The sequence below is a fragment of the Xenopus laevis genome, chromosome 2S (assembly GCF_017654675.1).
Source record: "Xenopus laevis strain J_2021 chromosome 2S, Xenopus_laevis_v10.1, whole genome shotgun sequence".
Lineage (NCBI taxonomy): Eukaryota > Metazoa > Chordata > Amphibia > Anura > Pipidae > Xenopus > Xenopus laevis.
Window position 1 is genome coordinate 149,726,138 of NC_054374.1, and position 21,353 is coordinate 149,747,490.

Below are 21,353 nucleotides of genomic sequence, written 5' to 3' on the forward strand. Positions count from 1 at the left end.
GACCTGTTATCCAGAATTTTATTTGGATCTCTATAGTTTGTCTAATTAACAATAGGGATACACCGAATCCACTATTTTGGATTTGGCCAAACCCTTGAATCCTTTGTGAAAGATTCGCAGAATACCGAACCGAATCTGAATCCTAATTAGGGGTGGGAAGCTGAAAAATGTTTTACTTCCTTGTTTTGTGACAAAAAGTCACTTGATTTCCCTCCTCGCCCCTAATTTGCATATGCAAATTAGGATTTGGATTCAGTTCGCCAGGCAGGAAGATTCGGCCGAATTGGAATCCTACTGAAAAAGGCCAATCCTGGCTGAATTTCGAACCGAATCCTGGATTCGGTGCATCCCTAATTAACAATAATATATACAATAAAATCAAGAGAGAGTCAAGAGTGAGTTTATTGTCATTTCATCCATATACGATTGTACAGACGGTATGCGAACTGTAGGGGGTCCAGTGATGGTGGCCACAGGGTTTTGATGTGTTTCTTGACAAGCTTCTCAAAACACTTCATGATGATGGGGGTGAGTGCCACAGGACAGTAGTCATTGAGGCAGGACACTGATGGCTTCTTCGGCACAGGGACAATGGTGGTGGTTTTGAAGAACTTCGGGACAGTGGAGGTGTTCAGGGAGATGTTAAAGATGCCAGTGAAAACATCTGCCAGCTGATCTGCACATTCTCTTAGCACTCTGCCAGGGATATTGTCCGGTCCTGAAGCCTTCCGTGGGTTTACTCTTTCCAGAGTCATCTTCACGTCAGCCACCATCAGAAACAGTGGCTGGTCACTAGGCAGAGTGATGGTCTTTATTAGTTATTGACCGCACCAGTCAATGGTTTCTTTTCTTAAAATGCCTTTATTAGGACATGGGCTCTGACCCCAAACAATTGGCAACGTTTCAGACCACACGGTCTTTTCTCAAGCCAGAGTGATGGTCTTCCTCATTCCTGTGTTGTTTTGTGCTTCAAACCGTGCACAGGCAGATGGTGTTGACCTGTAGTTTGTGACAGCCTGGATCCCCTGCCACATGCGCAGTGTCTCACCATTCTCCTGCCATTACCCCATAAAACCGCATTAGACCTTTAAGATTAGTTGGGTGTTGTCAGCCTTATAAGCCGAGGCACCAAACGCGCACCAGGCTCCTTATGCACCCATGTCCTGTTGTGATTCCATCTACCCAGTAGCTATGCCCAGGGCCGGAACTAGGGGTAGGCAGAAGAGGCACGTGCCTAGGGCGCAAAGGTAGAGGGGAGCCAGGCATGTACTTCTTCTAATGCCTTCCCCTAGTTCGGACCATTGAGCGGCAGCTTTTGTCTAAAAACGAGTGTGCGCAAGCGCATTAGCACTTCCTCGGCGCATTATCATTTCCCCGGCGCTTGTGCTCTTCCTTGCATGTGCACCCGCTCTGCGACTGCTCTTCTACGCATGCGCAAGCAGTGGAGGGGCGACGTTGTCGTCCAGGTTGCCTAGGGCACCCGGCTGACTTGGCACTGGCAATGCCACTACCATCTTTCAAATTTTCTACAACTTGATCAGATACCAGAGAATGGATAAAGTTGTTGGTCAACAACAATTCAGTAACATAGGGGTGTTTTCCAGCTGTTCGGAAGTGCCAAGAGATGTTCCTAGTGTGACAAATCGCTCTTTGTAGTATGGCATGGAAGCATTTGTGAGATGCATTGCTTATTAACATACAGCAGCTTTGCTCAGTGGGCTGCTATGGTAATTCAGTTTATTAAACGGGTGGTTAACCTTTGAGTTAATTTTTAGTATCTTATAGAATGGCAGTTCCTAGTAACTTTGCAGCTGGTTTTCATTATTTGACTATACCCCCAAACAGTGTAGGTCTCTAAAAATATATTACATAAAACAGCCCATATGTAAAACCCTGCTTCATAATAATATACTTTCCCAAGTCACCCATGGCAGACAATTCACCAACATGGGTTAATCCCGCCTATCAGGTCACTGGACAGGAAAGAGTTAACGATCGGTATAAATACCTTGCTCCTCCCAGCAATCCTCGTCTTTTTTCCTGTCCAGGTCACGACAGGCTGCTACAGACTGCTACAGGCTGCTACAGATGGCTAAAAGGCTGCTAAGCTTACCATACCAGAGTGGGTCTCTCTCTCTCTCTCTCCCCTCTGATGCCTCCAAGTGCACCCTATATGGGTTGTGGTGAGAAGAACCCGTTGGGCAGGGTTGTGTTCTGGAGCTGCTGTAAGAATTCCCTCCTAAAGGTAGAGAGGAGGATGAAGCAGTCCAGAGGATCAGCCGTTTCAGATGGATTCGAGGCTGGGTAAAGTGTTTTGTTCCATGGAAGAGCACACGCGCCAATACTGACGCGGACGCGCGTCGAGTACGGACGCGGAAGCGCGTGTAAGACACGCGCCTGAGTTGACGCGAACGGAGTGACGCGTGCCGGAAGTGCCGCACGCGGAAGACGCGCGCCCGGAAGTGACGCGCGACCGGACTGACGCGCGGGAAAACGGCGTCAGGAAGTGACGCAATTGAAAGACGCTGGCAGTGTGTGCAAGGCTGGCGTTTTGGCTGGATGTGTTAGTACACTTCGCCGGAAGTTGGAGAGCGTTGGTTCACTCGGCTACAGACTGTGAGTGCCTTTCCAGTGGAATCTTGCTTTTGTAATTGAATTTATGCTTATGGAATAATGTGTTACAGGTTACTATGGATCAGCCTGGCTCTGGAAAAGGATCTCAGCCCAAAGGTCCTAGGTAAGCTGGCTGTGGATATATGGATGTAATGAGAGAGAACGATAATTAGTGGCTGATGGTTGTCTTTTCCATTTTCAGCCTACATATGTCAACTGAATTGCAGAAAGGGGAGCCTACTCTCTCAAAGAAAGCGGCTTCAGCTACGGACCCAGTAGCGTCTGCAGACCCTCAGCCTTCAGGAGCCCCACAATTGGATGCTCTGGTCTCCATCATCAAGCAAGCTGTAGTACAAGGCATGCAAGAGGCTACTGCTTCTACCTCTGGGGTACAGAGGAAAGCTAAGAGGGTCAGAGATTTGCCATATGAGTCTCTATCGGATGTGTCAGATGAAGAATTGTATTCTCCAGGGGACGCACATTCAGAACTCTCAGAGGAGGGAGAAGTGTTTTCTGAGGAAGAGATTGCATTTGATCCTACAGCGATAGAGAATCTGGTAAAGGCAGTAAGGAAGACGCTATGTCTTTCGGAAGAGCTACCTAAGTCTAGTTCAGCAGATAAATTCTTCCCATCGGTCAGGAAAAGACAGGTGACTTTCCCGGTGCATGATTCAATTAAGGAAATCATCAGCTCTGAATGGAAGAGAACAGAGAAAAAGTTTGTTATCCAGGGGAAGTTTGCAAAAAAGTATCCGGTGGAGGAGTCTTTCTCTAAATTGTGGGACAATCCGCCTAAAGTCGACGCTGCGGTGGTAAGGTTGGCAAGAAAGACGACGCTGCCAGTGGATGATGCAGCAGCTTTCCGTGATCCAATGGAGAAACGGATCGAAACCAACCTCAAGAAGACGTTTATAGCGGCAGGAGCAACTTGTAGACCGGCAGTAGCTATGACCTCCACATCAAGAGCTATGAAGGTGTGGTTGAATAACCTGGAAGATGCTATTTCTCCTAATGTCAAAAGGTCTGGGTTACGTGAAATGTTGTCTGAATTGAAACTAGCGGTGGATTTCATGACAGATACCTCTCTAGATCTGGTACATCTAGCTTCAAACGCCAAAGACAGTTTAAGTTGGTGGCTGGTTGTAGGAAATTTGACTCAGGGGATGGTCCTCGCAAACCCCCCGTATGTGGTGATCACGACAGACGCTTCAGAGAGAGGCTGGGGTGCAGTACTGGAAGGCCGCAGTGTTCAAGGTCATTGGAACCTGCAGGGTGTCTACTCAAACATTCTGGAACTACAGGCCGTGAAAGAGGCATTGCTGGCCTTTTCAGAAAAGATTCTACATGCCTGGGTAAAGATTCAGTCAGACAATGTTACAACTGTGTCTTATGTGCAGAAGCAAGGTGGCACCAGAAGCGCCCGACTGCTAAAAGAACTGGCCCCAATAATGACGTGGGCAAAGGAAAATCTAGAAGGGCTGACAGCCTTACATATTCCAGGCAGTCAGAATACGGAGGCAGACTTTCTCAGTCGCAACACCTTGCAACCAGGAGAATGGAGTTTATGTCTGCTAACCTTTCAAGGCGTAGTACAGAGGTTCGGAAGGCCAGAAATCGATCTTATGGCCACGGACAAAAACCACAAGTGCAGCAGGTTCTTCTCCAGGGCACCATGTCCTCTGGCAGAAGCAGTGGATGCACTCCTCCAGGATTGGAGCAGGATATTTGGTTATGTTTTTCCGCCCTTTCCAATGATTTGGAGGGTGTTGAAAAAGGTGGATGTCGAAAAAGCCTTGGTCATAGCCATAATTCCGTATTGGCCGAGACGCCCTTGGTTTCCGCTCCTGCAGAGTTTGGCAGTGGAGCCACCTCTGAGACTGCCTCTTCAGCCGGATTTGTTATCCCAGGGCCCAGTGGTCTACGAGGGAGTGGATTCCCTGTCACTGACGGCATGGAAATTGAAAGGCAGAGGCTAGCAGAATATGGTTTCCAGGAAGATCTGGTGAATTTCTTATTGAAGGCTCGGAGGGCTTCTACCTCGGCTCAATATTACAGGGTCTGGAAGTGTTTCGCAGAATTTGCAGTACAACACAAGTTTGACCCAAAAGATCCTACTGTCCAACAGGTGATTCAGTTCCTGTTTGTGGGTTTCCAGAGAAAACTTAGCACAAGCACCCTGCGAGGTCAAGTCTCCGCATTATCTGCATTGTGTGGTCATTCCTGGGCGGAGGAGCCTCTGGTTAACCGGTTCTTCAACGCAATGAGAAGGGTGTGTCCTTTCAAGAAATCCAGAGTTCCACCTTGGGACCTTACGATTGTCTTACGAGCCTTAATGTCTTCACCTTTTGAGCCTTTGCGGAAAGCCTCGGACTGGCATGCGACGTTGAAAGTCCTGTTTCTGGTCGCTATTACCTCAGCTTGCAGGGTTGGTGAGATTTCTGCTTTGTCAGCAAAAGAGCCAGACACAGTTGTCTATCTGGACAAAGTGATTATGAGACCATCTTTTGAGTTTCTTCCAAAAGTAATCCCCCAATTTCATGCCGATTTGGAAATTACACTATCTTCTTTCTGCCCGTCTCCAAAGTCTAACAAGGAGCGAGAATGGCATACTTTGGACTTGGTGAGGGCCGTTTCGCATTATCTGACGCGAACGAAGGATTGGCGAAAATCTGACAAGTTATTCCTGATTCCGAGAGGCCCTAGAAAGGGTATGGCACCAGCTAAATCTACGATTGGCCGCTGGATTGTCTCCTGCATTGCTCTAGCTTATCGGTTGACAGGCAATGAGATTCCTAAGGACCTGAGGGCTCACTCTACAAGAGCCATGGCTACTTCCTGGGCGGCGGAAGCCAAGGCCCCGCCAGACCTCATTTGCAAGGCTGCGAGGTGGACATCTTCTTGTACCTTCATTCGTCATTACAGACTGAATGTGATGTTGTCTCAAGATGCAAAGTTTGGAAGAAAGATTTTGCAATCTGTTGTTCATGCTAAATAAAGTTTTTTGGTTGATCGATGGTCCCTCCCTTCTTTAAGCTTGGGGAAATCCCATGTTGGTGAATTGTCTGCCATGGGTGACTTGGGAAATATAGAAATTTTTTCATACTCACCGTAATTTCTATTTCCAAGTCACTTCCATGGCAGCATTCACCAACTTCCCTCCCTTCTTCTGGAGCTTGTTACTAGACGAGGATTGCTGGGAGGAGCAAGGTATTTATACCGATCGTTAACTCTTTCCTGTCCAGTGACCTGATAGGCGGGATTAACCCATGTTGGTGAATGCTGCCATGGAAGTGACTTGGAAATAGAAATTACGGTGAGTATGAAAAAATTTCTATATTTTTTAGTATAGTAGTAGTGCCATACTACAAAATTGCCATTTTAAGAATTAAGGGCCCCCCCCTGGGATCCTATAATTCATGGTGCACAGAAACAAACCATACATGTAAGGTCATATGAACCAATTAAAGGACAAAATTCTGTCTTTTGCTTTCTGTTACAGTTAGAGCTGTAGTATTTCTGGGCAGCACAGAAAATATCATAACATACATACATACATACATACATACATACATACATACATACACATATACATATACATATACATATACATATACATATACATATACATATACATATACATATACATATACATATACATATACATATACATATACATATACATATACATATATATATATATATATATATATATATATATATATATATATACAGAGAGAGAGAGATACAAAAAATATACAATGGGTGCCCCAGCACTCTTAAAAATGTACTTGCTGTGTAACTCGGTGCTGATTTTTTATTACATCTTTTTGCAATTGACGAGTGCTGCTTCTTCTTTTCACAATATATATATATATACATATATATACATATATATATATATATATATATATATATATATATATATATATATATATATATATAGTGCTACAACCACTGAAGCTATGCCACAGCTTTCATAATAGCATTTATTATACTTATATATATATATATATATATACTTTAAAGCCTTTAGAGTGCTCCCACAACCCCCCTGTTTTGATATTGTATATTTAGCCAGGAGCTGTGGCATAGCTTCAGTGGTTGTAGCACCCCATACCCCCCCTTTAAACTAGTGGTGATCCTATGCTTTTAAAATTGGGCGTTTGTTTGGGGAATATCTCTCATTTAAAAGCCTGATTGCTGGCTGGGGAGGATTTAGCCCTCAGTGAAAAAACAGCGTTCAACGGACATTGATTACAGGTAATGCTAGAATGCACATAAAAAATAAAACAAGTTAGGGACCGCCATTCGGGGTTTTACCTTGACGTGGTATGGTGGCTTATCAATTTTATGATCATAACTTTGTAACAAAATAACCCCTGTTTTGGGTACATATGCAATAGCATTTATTATACTTATATATATACTTTAAAGCCTTTAGAGTGCTCCCACAACCCCCCTGTTTTGATATTATATATATCTATCTATCTATCTATCTCTATATATATATATATATCAGTTTGTTAAGATCCTTTAATATGCCACTTAATATGATGTAAACTTAGGGTCTGGCCACATGACAAATCTCCTCTTCTTCACGGCGACTCATCTCCCCGATCTGCTTTCCCCTGCCTTCTGCCAGCTAAAATGTAAATAGACTGGGGGCAGGCACACGGAATGCTTCATTTTCCAAAGTCGCCATAATTGCCTCACGAGGAAACTTCGGATAATGAAGGCAGATCTGGAACATTAGTCTCAGTGAGATTTGTCGCCTGGCGAATAATCTCCCCAAATCTGCCCGTGTGGCCAGACCCTAAATGTCGCTTAAGTATTCATTTTGGGGGTATTGTTTTCCTTTAAGTTATTTGCCTTCCTCTTCTGCCTCTTCCCAGCTTTCAAATGGGAGTCACCGAGCCAAAAATCTATTGCTATGTGAGCTAACAATTGTATTGCTATTGTTACTTATATTTCTATTTGGGCCTCCTTTTCAAACCAATTCCTATTTGCAACCAGATAGTTGCTGAAATGCCAAACCGCTGAATAGTGATGAATTTGCCATGAAAAAGACGCCAGTGGATGAAACAAATTTTTGTGCATCAACATCAAAATCAAAATTGTTGCCCACTGCTGAACAAAAAGCCAAATAACTGACAAACCATAACAAATGAAGACCATTTGCAAATTGTCTACATAATACAAAAAATTTTTTAGAGGTGAACAACCCCTTTAACCAACACAGTCCTGTTCTGAACAACCAATAGAATTAATAGTAGTAGTAGTAGTGTTCTGGTGGGCTTATCCCCTGAGCAACTGCTGGTAAGCTTGAATAGGCATGAGAGGGATTTTTGTTCTTAAGTAGCGTTCATTTGTACACCAATCTAGCGGCAAAGGGTATACAAGTTATAAAGTGTGTTTTATTGAATCACAACTTGCTATTTAGCAAAGGAATTTTTGCAGAGGTATTTTGTTTAGAATTTTCTTTTCTTTACTGGGTAGTAAAACATCATTAAGGCCTTTACAGCCGTTACATGTAAAATATAGACATTGCATAATTCTAAATCTCCTGTCTGGGTCACAGGTGTTATGGAAGCAATTCCCATGCACTAAGTGTAGGTCAAACAGCCAGCAATTGACATAGACACATTGCTCAGTGTTCTCACGTGTACAAAGGAAAGCAAAACATCTATCACTAAGAGAGTGTTCAAAGGCCTGTATTTGTTTTCTATTTAAATACAGAGAAATATGCAGTACTGACCGTTCTATTAAGGGTTTGGGAAGCCTAATGGCCCTTTATCATCACTGACTTACCTGTAAATGGAGCCATAGACAGTCTTTGGCTTTGATCTGGGAAGACGTATCCACTGGCCTCAAACCAAGGTCACGGCATAAATCAGAGAGCACATTTGTTGTAAAGAAAATTCCTTTCTTGGTTGCGTTACATACATAGTCCTCCTGTGTACATATTGTTCTAGTAGAGCTTTAACTTGCACATTTTCCTTGTGTTTCCCAGTGGTTGTTTTTCATTCCACAGTATGAAGTATCTCGAATTTCCTTTTTCTGTTAGGACATAGGACCTGTTCTTTAAATTCCTTTCCTCAGGATCATGTGTCATTAAGGAGAGTTCCAGCAACACATTGAATTTGAAGTGGCTCTATAACTCTTGTTTTACACGAGTGTAATGAATAGAGCTTCTGCTAAATATATTTTTGGCCTGAAAAATCTGTATATTTTGTTATTTCTTGAGCTAAACAGGAAAAACTGAAGATGTCCATTTTTGGTCACTTCAGTGCAGATAGATTAGCAGTGTATAAAACAGTCACAACAAAAGGGGAAGGGAGCGGTTTGTATATTGAGGACAATTATGTGCCTCACAAGGACCAAACGTGGAGTAGCTTCAGTTTCCCTGTTTTGAATGTTTAGCTCAAGAAATTATCACTCGTGTTGGTGCAAGATTACATACTGCCCCTTTAATATGAAAATGGAAATTGTTTTTTATTAATGTTCAAAGCTATTAAAAATGGAAAATCATGAAAAACTATAATTTCATTCAAATAACAAGCATTGGAAGCTATGGTACTTTAGATGCTGCTCACTATACTTTTTTTTTTTTTAGAGAAGAGGAAAGAATAGTGGCACTGAGATGAGGCAATAAATGTATTTTGGCCTAAACTGGGGAGACCTTCTTTTACAATTTAACTGTGCATGTGATACCACTATTTCTGCTCATGCTCAACAAGGTATACAAATTAAATCCAATAGCAAGACAAGCGTTTGGCAAATATATCTATGCCAAGAAGTACACAAGCTTAATAGTATGGTTAGTTATTCCAGTCCCGCTTCGCACTATTAGAAGCAAAACCAGCCTATTGGGTTTATTTAACAATTACATGATTTTCTAGTAAACTTAAGGTATGAAAGATCTACTTTACTCAAAGATCCATTATACAGAAAACACCAGGTCCCGAGCATTTTGAATGAAAGGTCCCATACCTGTATTGATATACCAGGTTAAAAAAAAAATTCCCATGGTGCACAAGCCTCTGCTATGAGTAAGTGCCCCAATAGGCACGAAATGCATTAGGCCATGTCCTAATGAACTTTTTGTATTTTTTTACTTGCTGCTTAATCAATTTTTGGAGGAACTCACATTCTTGTCTTTGTTATGCACACACCTCTGTCCTGTACATAAAAGAATAGTTTGGGTTCTTGGGTTTAACATGAACGAAACCTTTTTTGTTCATTAATCAGTACAGGGAAAAGATCCATTGCCTTAGATAACACTGTGTTGACTGGATGCAGGCATCAGGTAGATTTCACATCGGAAATTCAAACTCTTAAATTTCACAGATGAAGTCCACTGTAAGTGCCTGCATGTATCCAACATAGTGGTTCCGAGTGGAGGCAAGGAAAAAGGCTGATGCCAGCTTAGGGGCTGATTCTGGGCCCTGTGTGGCAATAAACTTATAGTGAAACATTTGGACCATCGTGAGCCACACTGAACAGTAATCCGTATGGGTTTTTAGAGCCCTAACAGTAACTTAACCTCATAGACGCACATGAACAGACACACACACCGACACATCATGAGTAAAAAAGTGCCATATCTCTAACATTTTTGTCAACTTTCATTTGTTTATCACTTGATTATAATTGCCAATCTCTATTCTGAGTAAGCTTTCACTCTTACCTGAAGAGCCAACACTGCCTTCTGTGTATGACGGCAACTATTTGAATTGAGGCTTTTAGTTTAAAGATAGAGATAAAGTAAGAGAGATCAGACACAAATGCCGAAGTTGAAGTTTAAACATGTACATGCACACACACATACACCAGTTATAGTGTATTTCTCTCTGAAAATCGGAGTCAAATGGCTCGGTCCAGACATTGTTCAGAACAAAGTACTTTAATTAAAAAGTTGAGTAGAGAGGGGAAACATATTAAGGAGTGCAGAAAATCATAGGCTGCTCAGGGAAAATTATCTCAAATGCTTTAAAATGGCAACCAAACCTGAGAGATATGGAAGAAAATGGAAAAAAGATTCCAATGATCACCTCCAGGAAGATCAAAGAAGGTCTAAATGTACTGCTACAATTAGAAGATGCCTATGTGAAGCCAAACTATCAGCAAGAAGCCCCCGCAAAGTCCAATTGTTGAAAACAAATGTGTGCTGAAGAGTTTACAATTTGCCAAAGAACACACTGACTGGCACAGCATTTTGTGGACTGAAGCAAGTTTGTTCTTTTTGGGTCTAAGGGCCACAGACAGTTTGTCAGACGACCCCCATACACTGAATTCAAGTCACAGTACAGAGTGAAGCCAGTGAAGCCGGTGGCACAAGCATCATGATATGGGGATGCTTCTCATACTGTGGTGTTGGGCCTAGTTATCACATACCATGGATCATGGATCAGTTTCAATACATCAAAATACGTGGAAGTCATGTTTCCTTATGCCGAAGAGGAAATGCCCTTGAAATGGGAGTTTCAACAAAACATCCACCCCAAACACACCAGTTAAAGAGGAACATCTTGGTTCCAGACCAACAAGATGACGTTATGGAGTGAGTCACTAAAAATTGATTGTAGGCAGGCACCAATCCGGAAAATCAGAACGTAGAATCCAGGAGCCCAACGTTTAAATAGTACAAAAAAAGTTTTATTTTACATTATGTATAAAAATGAAAAAGCCTTGCACGTTTTGTGTCACACAAGGACACTTCAAAGGCTCCATGTTATGGCGTGACCAGCCCAATCCCCGGACCTTAATCCAATGAAAGATTTGTGTGGTGACATCAAAAATGCTGTTTCTGAGGGAAAACCAAGAAATGCAGAAGAATTGTGGAATGTAACAGGTGCCAGAAGTTAGTGGACTCCATGTAACACAGATGTGCAGCAGTTCTCAGAACTTTAGACAGAGATTCACGTGTACACCCGAGCCCCTTCTCTTTTAGATTACCCTTTTCTTCACTTTCTACACTTTGTGTAACACAAATTTGATACATATTTCTTCATATTTTGATTTGGAATAGAATGTGCAGTGTTCCCAATGCATTTGCGTGTATAGAAATTAAACACACTGCTATTATTCTGAACACAACAGTACAGGTATATCCTTTTTTTTTTTTTTTTAGAGATTTCTTACTTGACCTAAACGGCAAGTGCAGTTTCAGTCCCACAAATTTCGCCAAAGTCAGTTGCGTGTAAATCCCCTTTTATTAAAGATACTTGCATCAAAATAAAATCCTTGCACTTCTGTATAGTTTTGCTCGGCACTGCTCAGTCCTTCCTCCCTTCCATTCTGAATTGAGCGATTCTGTGTCTGTTGTTGCAGGGGAACCCTGGAGCTACCGCCACCTACTGATCAGGTGGTAGCTCACGGTTTTTCTTTGCTACCAGCTTTAGCGGGTGCAAGTGTCCAGACAGGTGCATTAGGTGCTGACGTAAAAGATCCCTCTAGAGCAATGATCCCCAACCAGTAGCCCATGTTGTTCTTCGACCTCTTGGATGTTGCTCTCAGTGGCCTTGAAGCAGATATGATTTTTTTGACTTTCTGTCTTGAAGGCAAGATTTTGTTGCTTACAAACCATGTGTACTGCTAAACTAAGATTCCTGTAGGCTGCAAGCCCACATAGAGGTTTCTGTAGCTCATGGGTAAAAAAGTTGAGGACCCCAGCACTGGAGTATTTACAGATATTTAAGTATCTGTAAATATTTTGAGTAACCATACTAGGACATTAACTAGTGTAACACTCCTCAATAGGGAGTAGTTGTTGTATTTTGTTGTTTATACAGTTTCCTTTGCAGGTGACCATTCTTTATCAAGAGACTAATAATCCACAATGGCAATACTATAGGAACAATTCACAGCTATTTGTACAGATTTTTTCTGTACAAATACTTATTCCTATTTCCTTCATTTTTGGACAACTAAGAAACGCTTTAGTAAAGTCTCAATCTGCTGTATCAGTTACATCTCCTTGGCCAAAGTTCTTCTCTGCTCATAGAAACAAAGTAAATTAGTTCCATATAACCCATTTTTCATTGACCCACCGTGTGTGTTTGCATGATTGTAAAGACTAGATATATTACTTTATCCTGCAAATAATGTTTTGCAAAAATTTCCCCCATAAGTTTGGCTTTGTGCATTGTCCTGCATTATGATTTCACACATATGATTTTCCCCCCTAGTTTACCATCCAGGAAGGCTTTAGAATGTACAACCGCTACTAAAATTACCTGTTTATCGAGTCTCTTTTGCATATGTTACAAATAACAGCATGACTTACAGAATTTTGATTATTTTTGAGCATATAATATATATGTATAAAAGTAGAATACAATTGGTTTCAAAGAGATTATATTCAGGGAAATGCCTACCGTTGGCCATTTTAGCTGTTGCTAGACTGCAACTTCCTGAACAGTCTAAAGTTGGCTACACCAAACGCATTCTTAGCAGTTGGCACCAGAGGTGAAAATATGTTACTAAACATTTAAACGAATATGTAACCCTGATACAATCACGGCTATAAGCCACAGTTTTATTGAAGCAGCAGCACCTTTTCTTCGGACTAACCAGTAATGGTTTGAGCAGGTTGATTCTGCAAAGGAAGGGAGTAAATTTTGCAGTGAGATACCCAGAGGGTTTCATCAAAATGCATACCTTCATACAAAGCTATAAACCAGCATTCCTGATAAAGCGCTATTTTACTGAGCATATTTCATTTTGCATAAAAACATATGTCCGTCTGAAAGAGGGCAAAGAAAAATGTATAGTTGGAAGGTTAACATTTTATTGCAGCTTTGGAATTTGTCTAGTACATCGTCTATTTTTACGTTGAGGAGGCATTCACTAGGGGGGTCTTGATATGGATTTGCCATCATACTCTCCTTATGTAACCAGATACCACTTCATCTATTATATGGTCAAAATGTAGAGCCGTCGAGTAATAAATTGAGGCTTGGTATGTTCTAGATTTTAGTCATTAAAACGTTAAAATGAAAAAATGACCTATTTATGAGGAGGCTTTGTCTGTGAAAAACGTTCCTTTTCCCCATAATTGCATTTTGATTAGAGATTCACCGCATCCACTATTTTAGGATTGTGACGAAGCCTTCTTTAAAGATTCGGCTGAATGCAGTACCGAATCCTAATTTGCATATGTAAATTAGGGAAGCACCGCAGAAAGAGAACCGACCATGCAGTGCGCAACTAAAAAAACTTTTGACTTCCTTGTTTGAGTGACAAAAAGTAATTTGACTCAGATTCGGTTTGGTTAGGTATCTGGATTCAGCTGAATCTGAATCATGCTGAAAAAGACGGAATCTAAACCGAATCCTGGATTCAGTGCATCCCTAATTTTTTCTTCAATAAGCAGCACCACCACCACCACCACTGAAATGGAACAGCCCTGATACAAAAGCCGTGGACGAAAAACAGAGGTTCTTTGTAGTATATGGGGTATGGCTTAGGGTCACATAAGGATGTGACTGGGCAGGCTCAAGGTGTGGCTTACTATTCCGATTGGGGAATTCTGGGAAGTACAACATTTAATCAGAAGTTAATGGGTAGCCTAAAGTTAGAGATAGCTAGATTAAACTGCAGTATATTGGACGCTTCCATTAATGGCATCTACCTAAACTTCAGCCAGTGACTCTCCAGCAACAAGATGTAGATCAGCAACTAGTGGACGAGCACAAGTGGTAAATTGCTGCTGAAACCGTGCCACTGATGGCAAGACAAGGTGTCTTTTGAACATAAATGTACAAGGATCATATATTTATGTACTTAAAGCCTTGTGGGTTGCTTTAATGTGGTATATTAACTCGCCTCACTCAAGCAACTTCTTCATTCCTTAAATATTTACTGTGATTAAAGAAAACCTAAAAAAATAAATGATTATTCTTCATCTGAGCTGGCATTTGCTCACCAGTGAACAAGTGCCTTTTTAAAATTAAAGGAGAAGGAAATCGTTGCAACACTTGGGGGTGCCAAAAGCAAGTCCGGATTCCTTTCTGTGGTGCCCCAAGGCTGTGTTGCGCCCCTGGTCCTAGTGCCCGTCGTTGCGCCCCTGGTCCTAGCGCCCACCAGTTTTCACGTATGCATACGCCAGATCGCTGGAGATTAGTGCTTTTTAGAATGCGGCTGGGCAGCATGCCGTCCCCACAGACTTGCCTTTATGGCCTAGCCACAAATCCGGGCCTGGCCAAAAGTTAGTCAACCCAAGTGATTGTATTTACTTACCTGACACCCTGGGCCGGTGCTTGTATCAGCCCCGGCCTGAGGTTCTTCCATAGAGCACCAAGGAGCCATTGTCTTCCTGCTTCTTCTGTCTTCTCAGGACTGCGCATGCACAGTAGCGGTTACTTTAACAAAAAAGCCGGCTATTTCATTCTACTGTGAATGCGTCTGCCCTGGGAAATTCAGAAAGAGAACAAGTGAAGAAGACGATTGCTCTGTGGTGCTTGCTGGAAGAACCCCTGGCTGGTGCAGTTTTCTGCTGATAGGAGCACCGGTCGGGTAAGTAATTACAATCACTTGGGGTTGCCTAACTTTTGGCTTCCCAAAGTGCAAAGGACACTCCGCCTTTAACAATAGCATGCAATATTGACCACATTTCTGAAGTACAGGGACGAAGCTCATTATAACCCCCCCCCTCCCACTGCAGTAAGGTCAGATTAGGTTTCAGTTCAAGCTTTAAGAATTACAGTATTTCACCAAAATGTTCCAGTACAGATGCAGCGCATTTTGGTTCATTGAAACGGACCTTTAAAAAGACACAACCAATTCAAATTAGTTTTTTCTCCTCAGAGAGACTAGTTTTAGAGATCAGGCACAAATCAACATGAAAATGAAGCCACTGTGTACCAGTTGCATTCTATAAAAAATGCTATACAAAAGTTAATGGACTTTAGACTAGTTGATGTCCCTCAAGTGGAAGAAAGTAAAGGTGATTGAACTGTCTGCTACCCAAAGATGGACTCATCTGCTAGACATCTAGATTTTTTCTGCTACTATTAACTACAGTTGCATTTACTACCTTTACATTCTATAAGTACAAATGTATATCTCAGCGTTGCCTCAAGCCAAACTATTGACCAGAAAATGCGTGAGGTTATCTCCTGTTCAGATTGCATCATTGCTGAAGCGAATGCACTTTATGTCATTTTGTAGTTGCCATAAACAATACTTCCAGTGTGCATTGAGTTAAACGAGAAGATATTTGTTATGCTGTTTACGTGCAAGTTGCTGAAGTGTAGAGCTTAAGGAAATCTGGCTCAATTTTATTAGAAGCCTTAAAGATCAAAAACACTTATTTTTATTCTATGTATCTTTAAACCTTAGATGGAATTTTGGCTTCCTACATATAGTACATTTTTTTCTTATGCATGCCTTCACCTATCTGAGAGAATCTGTGTAATGTTTATACTGCTCAGAACACACAGGCAAGTCACCAACTACAAGCAGCCTCATCTTATAGGCAAAAGGCCATTTTTCATACACAGTCTGAAAAAAATGCACTACTAATACGATGTTTAGATAGTGTCAAGAAAAGACTTTCCCCCGAGGCTAGCTGAATACAATTAGTTGATAGCTGTGACTAACAAAACATCACCAACTGCAGCTGATTCAGCTTTGATTTGCCTTGGGCAACAGTGGTTTCATGTCAAGGCTAATTGTGAGCCTCAGAATGTTTTTCCATGATATATCATGCTTCAGCATAAATATGCGGGACAAGCCTAACATCGGGGCTTGGATATGCATTAGGCCGAATTAAGTTAGTGCACACTTGCACTCAGTAACACCCATCACTTTCATACAGTTAAAAAGTCTTGACAGTGACAGGGAATTCAAAGGAACCAGATTACTGGGAGAAATTAAGAGATGAGTCGATAAAAATCTAATGGCACAGAAGATAAAAGTGTGCGTTCCTATAGAAGTTCATTCACTCAAAGCAGTTGGGAATGTCCAGTGTTATCTTTACAAAAATACAAGAAGACTTCAAAAGGAGGACCGACTGTTCATGATAAAACTAATCGTGATGATTTGTGAGCAGTTTCACTTAGAAAAACCTTAGGGGTCTTGTTGGGCATTACCTTCACAGACAGTAGGGGAAAAAATGTAATAACAACCCTTACCCACTATCTTTTAAGTGCAAACATTCCCTATACCCTTGTTATTGGTCCAGAGAATGGGAACAAAATCTGCTTCCAAATTTCACTAATTTCTGGCTTTATATATGACAACTATTTCTAATCCCAGGATCAACGAGTTGAAGTTTGTGATTACAGTTATTGCTCACAATGCCCCTTGGCTAAAAAAGAAGAATTTACAGCTTTGCAATTAATCACAATGTACTGCATACCATTTTTCACTTTTTTGAACACTTACAAACACATACACACATTTTATTTTAGCTATAATTTATCTAAGAACCCCAGCTTTTAGTCTTTTTTCATAATTCACCATGCCACCTTCTGTTTTCGTTGCTCTGCATTTGTCATTATACAGATGCTTAAGAAAAAAATGCAATTGAGAGTAAAAAGTTTTTGAGGAAGAATCATCAGCAAGTCAAAGTGAGAAAGCCTTAACATCACCAGCAATAGTAAAAGGGAAACTAAGAGGCTTATTTATCAACATTCTCATTTTAGTGGTTTTAGAGACTTTCGAAACCACTACTAAACTCACTAAAAAACCACATGAAATTTAAAGACTCACATATAGAGAGCACAAACAAACAAAACAAAAAAGCACTGAATGATGCAAAAAATTACATCTATCTCGAAAACCACTAAAAATGTTAGTTTTTCGGAAAATTACTAGCGAAAAAAAATTCCAAAAAGCTCTAAAAGTCCGAACTGATTAAAAACGGTCCAATAAGATCAGCACAGCTCCAAGTGACGACTGCATTACTGTGTGAGCCTTAGGGGATGGGAGTATGTGTGTAGGGGGCAAATTCATCAAGGGTCGAATATCGAGGGTTAAGTAACCCTCGATATTCGACTGGGGAATGAAAATCCTTCGACTTCGAATATCAAACGATTCAAAGGATTTTAATCCAACGATCGAAGGATTATCCTTCGACCAAAAAAAAAGTTAGGCAAGCCTATGGGGACCTTCCCCATAGGCTAACATTGGGTTCGGTAGCTTTTAGGTGGCAAACTAGGGGGTCGAAGTTTTTTCTTAAAGAGACAGTACTTCGACTATCGAATGGTCGAATAGTCAAACGATTTTTAGTTCGAATCCTTCGATTCAAAGTCGTGGTCGAAGTAGCCAAATAAACACTTTGAAATTCGAAGCATTTTTTCTTCTATTCCTTCACTCGAACTTAATGAATGGGCCCCTAAAAGTAGTAGACAGTTGACTTTTCAAATTTAGATATGCACATCTTTACACGTCGTTCTTCTACAAGAGATGCCACAAAGCACATTGACTTTTCTCTGCCTGTGTTAAAAATGCAGACGGAGAAAAGGCCGAGGTGCAGCCCATTGTGCCATTAGCCTTAGACACCTTCAGTGGTTCTACTCTCTTCCTATGCCTAGGGCACTGGAGCAATATAGCGATGCAGTACTCAGAGGAAAAGTTCCATAGACTAATGCATTTTATAGGTAGAGGAACACTAGCACAAGGTAGAACGCAACTATAGTCACTGTGGAGTTTTTTTAAAACTTGGTACCTTCCTTTTCCTTGAACTGTTCAGTATTACGTCCCTTACAAAATATGGACTTTTGTTTTATTTTCCTGTTGGAATGATGAGTTTTGATTACATTAATTATGTGTGGTGGATTGAATTTCACAGCATAATACTGCATATTTTTTTTTTATTGCATTATACATAAATGTTATCTCTGATTTGGGGGAAATTCATAACAAGGAATTTGGACAGGGCTTCTCTGTGTGGAATGAACACGGAGATAAGGATCACAAGGTGAGCAATTATTTGGCTTAGCTATGCCAAGAGAATGTTCCTGATACCAGTTTGCACTCTACTTTAGACTATGTTGCCCATTTCAACTTCAAATATAACCACATATAAGGTAACCTAATCTCTTGTAGGAGTTTAGCAGCAAGGTCATGAATAAAGGATTGGCTGGGATGTTGTATTGCTACACAAGATGCTGAATTAGAGAAGCCTGGTTTGATTCCAGCTCCCTTTAACAGGACATTACATTAGTGCTGATCTTCAATACCAATCTCAAATATGTCTGCTTGGTTTACGAAGTTACTGCAGGTGTAAAATTGTTTGTAAAGACTAAAATGAAGGTAGCTTTGGTTTCCGACCGTAAAGTTGTGTAGCTCATCATGAATGCCTGCAGTCAGACTGTCGGTGAGAGAACACCAAAAAGACTGTAGAGTAGACAAGCATCTCAGGAATGCAGAGCTACCATTAGCTTACATCAGTACAATCAGTATTACTTTAAGTTATTATAATATTATCAGATGCAAGTAGGAATTATGCTCTGTGCAGTCGGCTTTTGCCAGTGTTTCCAAATTGTCAGTCTGGGCCTGGGACTGATTTTTGCCAAGACACAACAGTAGGCTATCATTCTAGCATAAATCCATGTAGAAAATGTTTATATGAATATTTGTTTTTAATATTTGAATGTTTTCAGCAATCTTAAATCATGATGTTCCACGTCATAAGAAGACTTATTATCTGGAAAACCCCGGGTCCCAAGCATTCTGGATGACGGATCCTATATCTGTATACAAACATGACTTTTTATTGGCTGGTTTGTGTAATGATGGGTTTATTTTTATTTTTTATAGAACACATCTACATTTTCACAAAAGATTTTTGTAGTGTTATGTACTTGCATATTTATATATGTTTTTTTTTTTAATTTCAGGTAGAACTTTATCGAAAACTCTAACAAAAAAGGTACGACATTTTGCTTCCCCTTTGCAATGCACGAGCCAATTATAGTGACAACTTTTACCTATATATTGTGTTAACGCCTTTACATCGTAGGTAGGTTTGAGGTTGGACCATGCTAGGATGGCCCCAAGTATTGGTAATGTGGAATTGAGCCTGATGCCTTTTCGTGGTAGATTGGGCATGAAAGTTTATCTATGTAATAAAATAGGCTCAGACTCCCCATAGTAGAGTTAATTGGAAATCAAACAGGCCAAACTCTATGGTGAGTACACAGAGCTGTAAGGTAGATAGTTATACACACACACATGATTTATTCTTATTCAATTCACAGAAAGCAGTCACTATATTAGCCCTTTTGCTCGGATCCTGGATTTCGAAATAGAGTATACTTCATATAACAGGCAGTCCCTGACTTACTTAAGAGATAAGGACTGTAGTTTTGTTCTTAAAGGTGTAGTTCACCTTCAAACAACTAGTTGTTTTCTGATAGATCACCAGAAATAACAACTTTTTCAATTACTTTCTATTTTCTATGTGTCACCCTTTTTCTAATATTGAAGTGTAAAGTGTCATTTTTCACCTTCTAAAGCAGCTGTGGGAGGGGGGGTCGCCGACCCTGTAAACTGTTAAATTGATACATTTAGTTGATACATTTGTTATCTTTGTCCCTGCATAATCCCTAACTTTCATTACAGGCAGCTGTTAGAATTGATACAATAGTTGCTAATACGCCAGAGATGCTGCTGAGAAATGTATCAACTAAATATTGCAAAACTGTAACAGTTCAGAATCTGCACCTGAATTACTGAGCTGCCAGACTCAAACACCAGAGGAAGGGTCATTAAATTTTAAACTTAGATTTTGGGAAAACAGCTGAAAATAAATAATGGAAAGTAATTGAAAAAAATCTTTATTTCTGGGGAAAAATCTGAAAACAACTGAACTGAAAAAAGTTGAATTTCTGTGTAAGTTGAAATATATACGTTTACTTATTAAATGCAACAAGACCGATGTTTGCCGTAACATAGTATTTTACATTTCTGTGCTCAGCAGTAGACAACACACACCAGAGGGGATTGGGGCAGGTGGTTTATTAAAGCTAAATGCTAATAAAAGTCAAGCAAACTATTAGGAATGCACCGAATCCAGGATTCGGATTGGGATTCGGCCTTTTTCAGCAGGATTCGGATTCGGACGAACCCTTCTGCCCAGCCGAAGCGAATCCGAATCCTAATTTGCATATGCAAATTAGAGACGGGTGGGAAATCGCGTGACTTTTTGTCACAAAATAAAGAAGTAAAAATGTTTTCCCCTTCCTACCCCTAATTTGCATATGCAAATTAGGATTCAGATTTGGTTCAGTATTAGGCCAAATCTTTTGCGATGGATTCGGCCGAATCCAAAATAGTGGATTCGGTGCATCCCTACAAACCATAGTATGTTACTGTAATAGCCCCAGTCTGCAAGTGTAAGAGTTTTATTTAAGTCGGGTGTATTTTACTCCAGGAATCCCTGTATTGTCATCATTGGAAATTTGGAATGGATTATTTTCTTACAACTGAACAGTAACAGTCTTATATCTGCCTGTTTTTAAAGGAGTTAGATGCTATGTTGTCCCAAGCAACAAAGGCCAAGCCGGGATCCACATTTTTTCGAGATCTTGGAGATAAAGGTAATTTTTTCAGTATTATTTGGGGCTGGGTCACTGAAATGAATTTATTATTTTAATAATTTGCCTTCCTCTTTTGCCTATTTTCAGTTGGCATTTAAAATGGTTATATGGTTGTCATCTGGGCCACTGACCCTGGCAACAAAAAAAGGCTGCTGTTCTTCGAGACTACAATTCATTGTTACTTTTTATTAC

The 21,353-nt window shown here is 40.7% G+C and overlaps 1 protein-coding gene across 1 annotated transcript in view; it reads left to right on the forward strand.

Annotated features, from left to right (window-relative positions):
• micu2.S (mitochondrial calcium uptake 2 S homeolog) overlaps positions 1-21,353 on the forward strand; it is a 184,076-nt gene that overhangs the window by 103,447 nt on the left and 59,276 nt on the right. The window contains 2 exon segments of the mRNA NM_001096590.1: positions 19,461-19,492; positions 21,086-21,161. Of these exon segments, the coding sequence (NP_001090059.1) occupies positions 19,461-19,492; positions 21,086-21,161 (108 nt within the window).